This window comes from Artemia franciscana, chromosome 15 (assembly GCF_032884065.1).
Source record: "Artemia franciscana chromosome 15, ASM3288406v1, whole genome shotgun sequence".
Lineage (NCBI taxonomy): Eukaryota > Metazoa > Arthropoda > Branchiopoda > Anostraca > Artemiidae > Artemia > Artemia franciscana.
Genome location: NC_088877.1, coordinates 44,135,992 through 44,148,946, shown reverse-complemented (window position 1 = coordinate 44,148,946; position 12,955 = coordinate 44,135,992). Strand labels below are relative to the sequence as shown.

The window sequence follows — 12,955 nt, the reverse complement described above, 5'->3', positions numbered from 1 at the left end:
AAACCTTACCCATGGGCACTTCGGGATTGCATCCTCCCAAAAGACATACTGTTATACGATTTTTGAACAATTGATATTAAAATTGCTGTCTCGCAGTTTGAATTGAATGCGTTTTGGGTACATTTCGAATCATATCAGCCTTTTCTAAGGTTCACGCAACCATCCCTTCCATAAATCCTTATATATCCCTAGGTCATAACTTAAAACCCTTGCCACCAGACTCTGGTGAATTCTGTCAATCCCAAACACCTTATTATATGATCTTTGTACTATTTTCAAAAAATGGAATTTAACCATTCTCTTGAATGATGCCAGACTTACTGCCGCTCTGACCAATTCTGGAAGGTCATTCCAGACGCTGACACCTATGTTCCTGAGAACAAATCCTGCTCTCGTTGTATTTCTTCTCTCGTGAGTCAAATCCTCCAAATTTCGGGTAAAATAAGGGTGATAAAACGAGTTAGTTTTAAAAAAATCATGAAAGTACTCAGGGCTTACCTTATTTACACTTTGAAAAACAAAAATCGCTAGCTGGTAATCGCGTAGCTCGCCTATGTTCAAAATTTCGTTCTTTCTAAAACACTTCGCAGTATTCTGACAGTTTTGAAATTTTCCTATCAGACGCAGTGCTTTGTTTTGTATTATTTGAGTTCTTTTATAATTCATCACGAAATTGCTAGCCCAAACAGAACAACCGTACGTGATGTAGGGGTGCACAATAGCACTGTATAACAATTTGACAACTGCTACCGGGAACACTTTTTTCAGCCTCCTCATCACTCCCAATCCTCTAGCTGCTTTTGCCGACACTATTTCACCATGCTTTTTCCAAGACAAATTACAATCAATATAAAATCCGAGATATTTACAAAAAAACACCTGTGTTATGCCAGCACCGTTATAAAGCACATTTTCAAGAAGTTCAGGTACACCAGTTCTACTAAACACCATAAAATTTGTTTTTCTTGGATTTACTGAAAGTGCTTATTCTATCCACCAATCTTCGTCCCCATTCCTCCACTCCAAGAGTTTTCCAAGATATCCCCCTCCAACTCCCCCAATCTCAAAAAATCTGGTCGGGATTTGAAATAAGAGCTCCGAGACATGAATTCCTTCTACATATCATATTTCATTAAGATCCGATCACCTATTCGTAAGATAAAAATACCAAAATTTTCACGTTTTCCAAGAATTCCCGTTTCTTTCTCCAACTCCCCCCAATGTCACAGGATCTGGTCGGAATTTAAAACTAGAGCTTTAAAGCACAAGATCCTTCTAAATATGAAATTTCATTAAGATCTAGTCATCCTTTCGTAAGTTACAAATACCTCAGTTTTCCAAATCCACCCCCCCCCCCCAACTCCGCCCTGGCCAAGTGGGTTGGTGCGCTGGATTCGATATCCCTTGTCTGAGAGGACGCGGGTTCGAATCCCAGTGTACCCAATTCTTCAGTTTGGGACGGGGGTCAGTGGCGTGACTCTGTAAGCTTAGCCAGAGTCGACCCAGCTATAAATGGGTACCTGGAGAAATCTGGGGAAGGTAAACAGTAAGGGTGTGCGAAAGCACAGGTTGGCTGGCCCCCAGCCCCCCATTGCACTTCCTGGCTGAAGGGCCAAGAAACGGAGATCAGCACCGCCGGTACGGACTGTAAAGTCTAATGCCGTATCCTTTACCTTTTTTTTTACCCCCACCCCCAAATCCACCAAAGAGGCAGATCCGGTCTAGTTACGCCAGTCACGTATCTTAGACAGGTTTTTATTCTTCCCATCCAGTTTCATCCTGATCTCTCCGCTTTGTGTATTTTCTAAGATTTTCGCCCAACCCCCAACTGCCCCCTCCCCAATGACGCTGGATCCGTTTGAGATTTAAAATAAGAGATCTGAGTTACAAGGTCCTTCTAAATATGAAGTTTCATGAAGATCCGATCACTTATTCGTAAGTTAAAAATACGTCATTTTTTCTAATTTTCCGAATTACCCCCCCCCCCAATAGAGAGGATCCGTTCCAATTACGTAAATCACGCATCTAAGACTTCTGCTTATTTTTCGCACCAATTTTCATCCCGATCCCTCCAATCTAAGCGTTTTCCATGATTTTAGGCTCCCCGCAATGTCACCAGATCCGGTCGGGATTTAAAATAAGAGCTTTGAGACACGATATCCTTCTAAATATCAAATGTAATTGAGATCCGATCACCCATTCGTAAGCTAAAAATACTTCATTTTTTCTATTTTTTCTATTTTTTCCAAATTAACGGGCTCCCTAATCCCCCCCCAGATGGTCAAATCGGGAAAACGACTATTTCTAATTTAAGATCCGTTTTGAGAGCGGATCTGTTGTGATTATTTTTCCACCAAGTTTCATCCCGATCCCTCCACTCTTAGTGTTTACCAAGATTTTAGATTTCCCCCTCCCAACTCCCCCCAATGTCACCAGATCCGTTTGGGACCTAAAACAACAGCTCTGAGACGTGATATCTTTCCAAACATCAAATTTCATTAAGATCTGATCAACCGTTCGGAATTTAAAAATACTTCATTTTTTCTATGTTTTCCAAATTAACGGGCACCCCAATCCCCCCTCCCCAGATGTTCAAATCGGGAAAACGACTATTTCTAATTTAATCTGGTCCGGTCCCTGGTAAACCTGCCAAATTTCATCGTCCTAGCTTACCTGGAAGTGCCTAAAGTAGCAAAACCGGGACCGACAGACAGACCGACAGAATTTGCGATTGCTCTATGTCACTTGGTTAATACCAAGTGCCATAAAACAAATAAACATGCACCCGTGATCTGGCCTCTGGCAAAAAATACGAAATTCCACATTTTTATAGATAGGAGCTTGAAATTTTTGCTATATGGTTTTCTGATACGCTGAATGCGATGGTGTGATTTTCTTTAAATTCTATGACTTTTAGAGGGTGTTTCAGCCTATTTGCCAAAATAAGGCAAATTTTCTCAGGCTCGTAACTTTTGATGACAGAATTTGATGAAACTTATATATTTAAAATCAACAGGAAAATTCGATTCTTTTGATGTATCTTTTAGCATCAAAATTCCGTTTTTACTCATCAAAAGCTATGAGCCTGAGAAAATTTGCCTTATTTCAGAAAATAGGGGGAAACCCCCTTTAAAAGTGATATAATCTTAACAAAAATCACAATACCAGATTTGGTGTATCAGAGAACACATAATAGCGCTGCACCCGAGGTATTGAAGAGGGATCATTTAATGTTCCCTTTTCATAGAATTTTGCTTCCTCGTGGAAAATCCCCCACATAAAGTTCTATCTGCATAAATAACCTCTTACCCTCTCGCGAAGAAAATTTCTTCAGACGATTTCATTTTGCACGTAAAAATTGTTGTTTGTATTAAGGGATTGCCCCTTCCTCAACACCTCTCTCTTTGCAGAAAGCGTTTAGTACTTTATCTGTTCATTTAAGTAATGCCTGGAAATTGACAGGAAAATGCCAGGAAATGCCAGGAAATTTAGCCCCACCTCGACAAAAAATACTCTGAACAATTACAATTAACAACTACAATTACAACTGAACATTACAGTTTACAACTCCATGTGAAAAATTGAGACGGAAAAGAGAATGCAAGACATCTAAAATAATTTTGTATAGGAATTCTGGCAAAGTTCTCCCGTGTATAATTTCTCCTGACAGGTTCACCACCTGGAAACTCTCCTCTCTATAGAGAATTCTACTGTGGATCCCCCCCTAAATTAAAGAACTTCACTCCCTAAAATCAAACATTCATAACGGGCAAATTTTATGGCTTGAAGACCTTTTCCCTGAGTCTGTGAGGGTCGAGTCACATATATAGGCTTAGTTATCTGGCCTTTGACTATGATGACCAAAATGACTATCACAAAATTTTAATCTGACAACTTTGGGAAAAAAGGGGTGGGGTAGGGAGCCAGGTTGGCCTTCAATCTTTTTTGTCATTTAAAAACAGCATTAGAACTTTTAGTTTCCTTTTGTTTGAGCATTCATTTGATATTCATATGAATCGGCCTGGGGAGAAAAAGAAACAGCTAATAAACACGCACCCGTGAAGTTTTTTCGGGCTTGTAACCTTTAATCGTAAGACGAATATTAAAATCAACATAACAAGCTAATTCTTTTGATATTGATATAGGAACTCCATTTTTTAGAGTTCCGGTTACTATTTAGCCATGTCACTCCTTACTTACTGTTTGTTACCACAAACTATTTGATTTGATATAAAACTTGTTTTTTACTCATTTTAAGTTTTAGTCTATAGGTTTTAATTGCCGTATTTAATTATTTATGAACTTCTAAATCTGTGACACCTTTTTATATAATTTCCTTAGGATATATAATATTAAAAGTATTTTTAGTATAATTAATCCATATTTTTATATATTTTCTATTTTAATTGGATTGTTGTTAACGCTTTTCTTCCATCCATTTACATCTACTTTTTTCTTAGGTATTAATTTTTACTTATCGTTTCCTACTCTGCTTGGTGCTTCAATCATCTTTTTTTATGCTTTAAGTATCCTGAAAAGTTGCCACGAGAATAAGGAAAATGCACGTTTTTAGTAAGCCAATTTTACGATTTTTAAGTTTTCTTTTTCCAATAGTGGTAATTTGCAGGATATGTCAGCCGAAAAGAAAAGGATAAATGTCCCTACTCTTCTCACTTAAAACTCTCGAGATACATATTTGTAATCCAATAATTTCCAGATACTGAACTCTCTTTAACCGTTTCAGGACATTTCGCGAGCTCCACGGTTCGCTAAAGTTGAACTTCAGTGGGCCATTAAGATGCATCATGTCAAATTAAATAGTATTTTTGGAACTTTTAAGTTTAATTTTAACAAACCCACTTAGTGCAGACTTTAGCTGTAGACAGTAAAGGGATTAAAGGGTTTGCAACAATATGTGTTCTATTCTAAGATTTATTTTTGTTCTATTCAAGAATATTATATAGATGACAATCTAAAATTAAACATTTTTCATTTTGTTTCTTCTTAGATTAATTTTAAGAAAGAAGGGTAAATTTCTAAGTGGGGTACTTTTAGCTATTTTGGAGAGGAAATAGGTTGGAAAAATGAAACTTCCAGAGATGGATGCAGAGACTGAAGTATATCCTGAGAGGGCATTTTGAAGTGCTTACCTTCACCTCTTCTTCCAAAAGAGGGTACAGACCTTTGATATGTTTTAAAAACTTGTTTTATAAAATTGTAACCTCGAAAAATAGATTTTCTGCTTAAATAAAGTACAAGAAAACTATTTTGAGCTTAATAACTTTCCTTGATCTGAATTTCCATGAATTAACGCCATTGGTCTCTAGAAAAGTAGACTAAAATCAAAATTAAGAATACAATTCCATTTGATGACTTCCTGCTACCTTAGAAAGTAGTCTATTTGAGTTCGGTGTGGCACTTAGGATTTTGTTTTTCGAAGATGGGTGTTTTTCATGTCTTCTAAAAGGATAGAAACAGAAGCTTAAAAAACAGGAGCATTTCAGATATGTTTCAGGCTCTAGATTATTTCGATTTAGTTTAATTACCCCCCCCCCCCAAAAAAAAAGAAGAAAAAAGTTCATGATACAAGAAGAGTATCATGTCCAGAATTTTATCAAACTGAATTTTACTAGGCTTTTACAATTTTTACAATAATGCTCATGGCTAAAGATTAAGAAATTGGTTTAAAATAAGGTACTAGAGGAATTTACAATATCAGGCGTAAAAGCCCCAACAGATTTCGCCAGGTTCATCATTAGATAAGCTAAGAATTGACAATGTTCTTCCTTTTAGTTTTTGGCTTTCAAAATACTAAATTCAGCCCATACATCATATTTGAATAATTTAGAATCAGTCTTTCCGTTTTAATTATGAATAATTATCCACTTGTCAACTATAAGAAACATAAGAAGTCCTTTTAGACTTAAGGTGGATCTCCGAGGTTTGAAGCCAATGCTATTTTCCTATAGCAGTGAAATGCGTATTAACAGCAGACACGAGCAGATTCTTTGATGAAAAAATTATTGTGGCTTCATTGAAAGCTTTAACATGAATAGGCCGAACAAATTCGCATTTTTATTCTTTAGAGCTTCATAAAAAATTAATTAGTGGGGACACCTCTAATTTTTAAAAGTAGTAATAAAATTACTTTTAGAAGATGTAGAGAATTGTAAAGTAGCCTCTCGATTTGCCACAAGATTTCAAAATTTTTGGCCGGGAATTTTTTTTTTATTATCATCAGTTTCCTTTAAAATTTGCTATTTAAGATATCCTTCCTTTACTATTTAAAAGAGTTGTACTAATTATACAGCCTTGATTTTTGTGTCATTTTGTAGATCTTATACTGATTAATAATCCCAAAGATTATTAAGTTTGTAGTTATAAGAGATGATTTTTAGCAATAATTCTTAGTATTCAAGATTTTCTCCTTTCTCATTGGCTTAAGCACTCCTTAAGGGGTTTGCCAGAATATCATTAAGAATGTTGACATCTTCTTATTATTACGACCAGATTTAAAAGGAAGTTGAAAACATGTATAATTGGCAACAACACCTTGAGGCAATATCATTTTTAACACCTCATACGAATGGGAATTTGTTAGGTTACACAGCTGTTACAAAGCAGATAAAATTATTGGCCTTTAAAAGTAAAGAAACACCGATTGTAGGCCTATAAAATGTATGAACATTATTTTTAAAAAGAACATCATTCTTAAAAACATATCATTTTAAACATTATTGGCCTTTAAAAGTAAAGAAACACCGATTGTAGGCCTATAAAATGTATGAACATTATTTTTAAAAAGAACATCATTCTTAAAAACATATCATTTTAAACATTATTGGCCTTTAAAAGTAAAGAAACACCGATTGTAGGCCTATAAAATGTATGAACATTATTTTTAAAAAGAACATCATTCTTAAAAACATATCATTTTAAACATTATTGGCCTTTAAAAGTAAAGAAACACCGATTGTAGACCTATAAAATGTATGAACGTTATTTTTAAAAAGAACGTTATTCTTAAAAAGAACATTATTCTTAAAAACACATCATTTTAAACATTATTGGCCTTGAAAAGTAAAGAAACACCGATTGTACGCCTATAAAGTGTATGTACTTTATTTTTAAAAAGAACAATATTCTTAAAGACACATTATTTTAAACATTATTGGCCTTTAAAAGTAAAGAAACACTGATTGTAGGCCTTTAAAATGTATGAACATTATTTTTAAAAAGAAAGTTATTCTTAAAAAGAATATTATTCTTAAAAACACATTATTTTAAACATTATCGGCCTTTAAAGGTAAAATCTTTTAAAGGTAAAAGATTTTAGGCCTATAAAATGTATGAATATTATTTTAAAAAAAGAACGTTATTCTTTAAAACACATTATTTTAAACATTATTGGCTCTTAAAAGTAAAGAAACACCTATAAAATATACGAACATTATTTTTTTTATCTAAAGTTGTAGGATATTCGTCCATTTTAGTTCCACGGGATCTCATTTTATTCCCAATAGTGCCGTATCTTAGAATATTTTGGTTTTTCCCCAACATCTCGTATAGTTGACGATTTATAGGCTCGTTCATAAATGACTGATTACCCCGGTTTGGAACCGCGGTAATCATATACTTTGCTTTACGGAGTTAAAGTCATATGTTCCTGAAGGTGCATAATAAACATTGGGCAATCTTGCCCTGGGGTCATAAATACAGGTAAGGGAGGAAGGAAACCTCTTAGGGGTATTTAATAAATTTTTGAATCTACTTATATTTATATACTATTCGTCAAAAACAAGAGCTAAGAGCTCATATGGCACTTGTGACGAGCTCAAGAGGAGCCAAGAGCCAAGAGCTCATGTGATATGAGCTCTAGTAAAATTCTAAGAATCAATAGCTTGCTTTAAGAGAAAAATCAAAGGCTTAATGCCGGTCAGGATTTAAAACAAGAGCTCTGAGACACGAGGTCCTTCTAAATATCAAAATTCATTAAGATCCGATCGCCCATTTGTAAGTTAAAAATACCTCAATTTTTCTAATTTTTCCTCTCCCTTCAGCCCCCAAGATGGTCAAATCGGGGAAAACAACTGTAAAGAGTCAATTAGTGCAGCTCCCTGACATGCCTACCAATTTTCATCGTCCTAGCACGTCCGGAAGCGCCAAAATCACCAAAGCACTGAACCACACCACCTAAGTCCCCCAAGGAAAGCGGATCCAGTCCGGTTACGTCAATTACGTATCTACGGCGTTTATAAGCGTTTTCCAAGTTTTCTGTTTTCCCCCTCCAACTCCCCCCCCCCCCCAATGTCAATAGATCTGGTCGGTATTTAAAAGAAGAGCTTTGAGACATGAGTTTTTTTTAATTATCAGATTTTATTAAGATCCGGTCACCCATTCTTAAGTTAAAAACACTTCAATTTTTCTAATTTTTCCAAATTAACAACTTCCAGCTCCCCCAAAGAGAACAGATCTATACCAATAATGTCAATCTCGTATCTAAAGCTTGTGCTTATTCTTCCCATCAAGTTTCATTCCGATCTCTCCACTCTAAGCGTTTTCCAAGATTTCCGGTTTCCAAGGTTTCTGTTTTTCCCTCCAACCCTCTATATCCTTGGATCCAATTCGAATTGAAAATGGATTATCTGAGACATAAGATTCTTCTATATATTAAGTTTCATTAAGATCCTATCACCCATTTGTAAGATACCTCGATTTTCACGTTTTCCAAGAATTCCGGTTTCCCCCTCCAGCTCCCTTCAATGTCATCGGATCTGGTCGGGATTTAAAATGAGAGTTTTAAAGCACAAGATCCTTCTAGATATCAAATTTCATTAAGATCTGAACACCCGTTCGGAAGTTACAAATACCTCATTTTTTATAATTTTACCGAATTACTCCCCCCCCCCACTCCACCAAAGAGAGCAGATCCGAGCCGGTTATGTCAGTCACCTATCTTGGACGTGTGCTTATTCGTTCCACCAAGTTTCATCCTGATCTCTCCGCTTTAAGCGTTTTCCAATATTCCCCCCCCCCCCTAATGACACTGGATCTGGTAGGGATTTAAAATGGGAGATCTGGGTTTCGAGGTCCTTCTAAATATGAAATTTCATTAAGGTACGATCGCTCTTTCATAAGTTAAAACACCTAATTTTGTGTATTTTTTTTAGAATTAACCCTCCCCCTCCCCCCAACTCCCCTAAAGAGAGCAGATCTGTTCCGGCTATGTCAATCCCGTTTCTAGGACTTGTGCTTATTTTTACCATCAAGTTTCATCACGACCCCTATACTCTAAGCGTTTTTTGAGACATGCTATCCTTGGAAATATCAAATTTCAATAAGGTCCAATCTCTCCTTCGTAAGTTGAAAATACCTTATTTTTTTATTTTTCAGAATTAACCCTCCTCCTCCCAACTCTCCCGAAGAGAGCAGATCCGTTCCAGTTGCGTCAATCTCATATCTAGGACTTACGATGGTTTTTACCACCAAGTTTCATTCCGATCCCCCCACTCTATGCGTTTCCCATAATTTTTGGTTCCCCCTTCCAGTTTCCCCCCAATATCACCGGATCCGTTCGGAATTTAAAATAAGAGCTATGAGACACGATATCCTTCCAAACATCAAATTTCATTGATATCTGATGACTCTTTCCTAAGTTAAAAATACCTCATTTTTTCTAATTTGTTGGAATTAACCCTTCCCCCCCCAACTCCCCCAAAGAGAGTGGATCCGTCCAGTTACGTCAATCACGTATCTACGATATTTGCTTATTCTACCCACCAAGTTTTATCCCGATATCTTCACTCTAATCATTTTCCAAGATTTTTGGTTTCCCCCTCCGCCTCTGGCCACTGTCACCAGATCTTGTCAGGGTTTGTAACAAGAGTGCTGAAGCACAAGATCCTTCTAAATATAAAGTTTCATTAAGATCTTATCACCCGTCCATAAATTACAAATACCTCATTTTTCTAATTTTTCCAAGTTACCCTCCCCCCAACTCTCTCAAAGAGTGCGGATCTGGTCCAGTTACGGCGGTTACGTATCTTGGATGTGTGCTTATTCTTCCCACCAAATTTCATCCTGACCTCTTCACTCTGAGCGTTTTCCAAGACTTCTGGTCCCGCCCCCACAACTCCCCCCAATGAAACTGGATTCAGTCAGATCTAAAATAAAAGATCTGAGTTGCAAGATCCTTCTAAATATGAGATTTCATTAAGATTCGATCACTCCTTCGTAACTTAAAAATAACTCATTTTTTCGAATTAACCGTCCCTCCACTCCCCCCTACAGACGGTCGAGTCGGATAAATGATTATTTCTAATTTAATCTTGTCAGGTACAGATTTTTCTCATTTTTCACAATTAACCCCCCTCCCTACTTCTCCAAAGAGAGCGGACCCATTCCGAATATGTCAATCACGTATCTAGGATTTGTTCTCATTTTTTCCACCAAGTTTCAAACCGGTCTTTTTTTCTGAATTAACCGTCTCCCCACTCCCCACAGATGATCGAATTGGGAAAACGACTATTTCTAATTTAATCTAGTCTGGTTCCTGATACGCCTGCCAAATTTCATCGTCCTAGCTTATCTGGAAGTGACTAAACTAGCAAAACAGGGAAAGACAGACAGACAGACTGACAGAATTTACGATCACTATATGTCACTTTGTAAATACAAAGTGCCACAAAAACTTACTAATACCACAGAAATTTACGAAACTTTTTCTAAGACCTTTTAAGCCCTGGAAGCAAGAGATAAATTAGGGTCTAACTCGGTGTCTTCAAGTATCGCTCTGATTTACGAACAATTAGCTACAACTGAAGCCCAGCTGGAGAAAATAAGAAGTCATCTGCTGGAAAATATAACCAATCAAATAGTTCGTGGTAACGAACTGTAGTAAGGAGCGACCCGGCTCAATAGTAACCGAAACTCTAAAAAATGGAATTTTGATAGCAATAGTTACATCGAAAGAATCGCATTTTAATGCTGATTTTAAATATATAAGTTTCATCAAGACCAGTTATACCCATCGAAAGTTACGAGCCTGAGAAAATTTGCCTCATTTTAGAAAATAGTGGGAAACACCCCCTAAAAGTCATACAATCTTAACACCATCAGATTCAGCGTATCAAAGAACCATAGAGTAGAAGTTTCAAGCTCCTATCTACAAAAATGTGAAATTTCGCATTTTTTTGCCAGAAGACAGATCACGGATGCGTGTTTATTTGTTTTTTTTTTTTTTTTTTTTTTTTCCTTTTTTTTCCAGGGGTGATCTTATCGACTGAGTGGTCCTAGAATGTCGCAAGAAGGCTAATTCTTATGGAAATTAAAAGCTCTAGTGCCCTTTTTAAGTGACCAAAAAAATTGGAGGGCACCTACTCCCCCTCCCACACTCATTTTTTCCCAAAAGTCACCGGATCAAAATTCTGCGATAGCCATTCTATTCACCATCGTCGAAAAACCTAATAACTATGTATTTAGGGACGTCTCACTCCCCCGCAGTCCCCGTGGGAGGGGCTGCAAGTCACAAACTTTGACCTGTGTTTACATATAGCAATGGTTACTGGGAAATGTACAGACGTTTTCAGGGGGATTTTTTTTGGTTTAGGGGGGATTTGAGGGAGGAGGGTTACATGGGAGGATATTTCCATGGATAAACCTCTCATGGGGGAAGTGAATTTCAATTAAGGTGGCGCAGGATTTTCGAGCATTATTTGAAAAAACAATGAAAAAATAAATATGAAAAGTTTGTTTCTACTCAAAGTAAGGAGCAACATTAAAACTTAAAACGAACAAAAATTATTATGCATATCAGGGGTTTACCTTCTCGTTATACCTCACTCTTTACGCTAAAGTATTTTTAGTAATTTCAACTATTTATTCTACGGTCTTTGTGATTCAGAGGTCATTCTTAAGGAATTGGGACAAAATCTAAGCTTTAATGTAAAGAGCGAGGTATCGACCAGGGTTGAACCCCCTCATATACGCAATAAAAACATACGGATATTGAAGTTCGTTACGTAAGTTCATTCGTAAGTACGTATATTTTTTGCCAATGAAAACGTTTGTAAAAAATTAAAAGTTCTAGTTGCTTTTTTAAGTGATCAAAAACTTGGAGTGCAACTAGGCCTCATCCCTCGCTCCTTTTTCTCAAAATATTCCGATTAATTGCAATTAATTCATATGCAAATTTCGCTTTAATTATTATGTGCGGAGAGCCAAGATCAAAACATGCATTAATTCAAAAATGTCCAGAAATTAAATAAAAAAAACAAGCTTTTTTAAATGAAAGTAAGGAGCAACATTAAAGCTTAAAACGAACAGAAATTACTCTGCATATGAAAGGGGCTTTTCCTCCTCAACGCCCCACTCTTTACGCTAAAGTTTCTTACTGTTTTAAAAATAAAGTTAATAGAAAGAGTCAAACTTTAGCGTAAAGAGCGGGGCGTTAGGAGGAAAAGCCCCTATCATATACGGAGTAATTTCTGTTCGTTTTAAGTTTTAATGTTGCTCCTTACTTTCATTTACTTTCAGTTACTGAAAAGTTCAATGATCCAAATTCACTGAAAAAAGAAGGTACTGAACTGATAATCAGCCAGGTTTATGATTCAACCACGCTCGAGTTTAATCCATAGTTTGCAAAAATTGAGCAGGCTCTACTAGGTAGTCTGAGATTTCAAACTGAAAATTTGTAGGAGAGAATTGGTCGAATAGAAAAAAAGCTTGATAATTATGATCAAGAGTCCATGCTTGATAGCCTTGTATTTCATGGGTTAAAGTAGTTTTACCTGGTGTAGAAACTCATACGACGATATCTAATATTATAAATAGCAAAATGTCTGTGCTGGGCCCTTTACTTTATTTAGTTTACGTGAACATGATGCACGTTTATCTAAAGGATACATATATTACTAACATTATTTCTAACAAAATTTGCAAAATCTGCAGATAATTT

At 36.3% G+C, this 12,955-nt stretch overlaps 1 protein-coding gene across 4 annotated transcripts in view; it reads left to right on the top strand.

Moving 5' to 3' along the window:
• Nucleotides 1-12,955, top strand: part of LOC136036520 (probable basic-leucine zipper transcription factor J) — a 46,481-nt gene that overhangs the window by 24,661 nt on the left and 8,865 nt on the right. For 3 of the 4 annotated variants that reach the window (XR_010619744.1, XR_010619743.1, XM_065718823.1), the window contains exon 3: nucleotides 4,461-4,572. Coding sequence is in view for 2 of the 4 variants with exons in the window: in XM_065718823.1 (XP_065574895.1) it covers nucleotides 4,461-4,572 (112 nt within the window). In the remaining 2 variants the exon portion in view is untranslated. Of the gene's footprint in view, nucleotides 1-4,460; nucleotides 5,003-12,955 lie in introns of those variants that run through there. The other variant, XM_065718824.1, reaches the window with a different exon arrangement.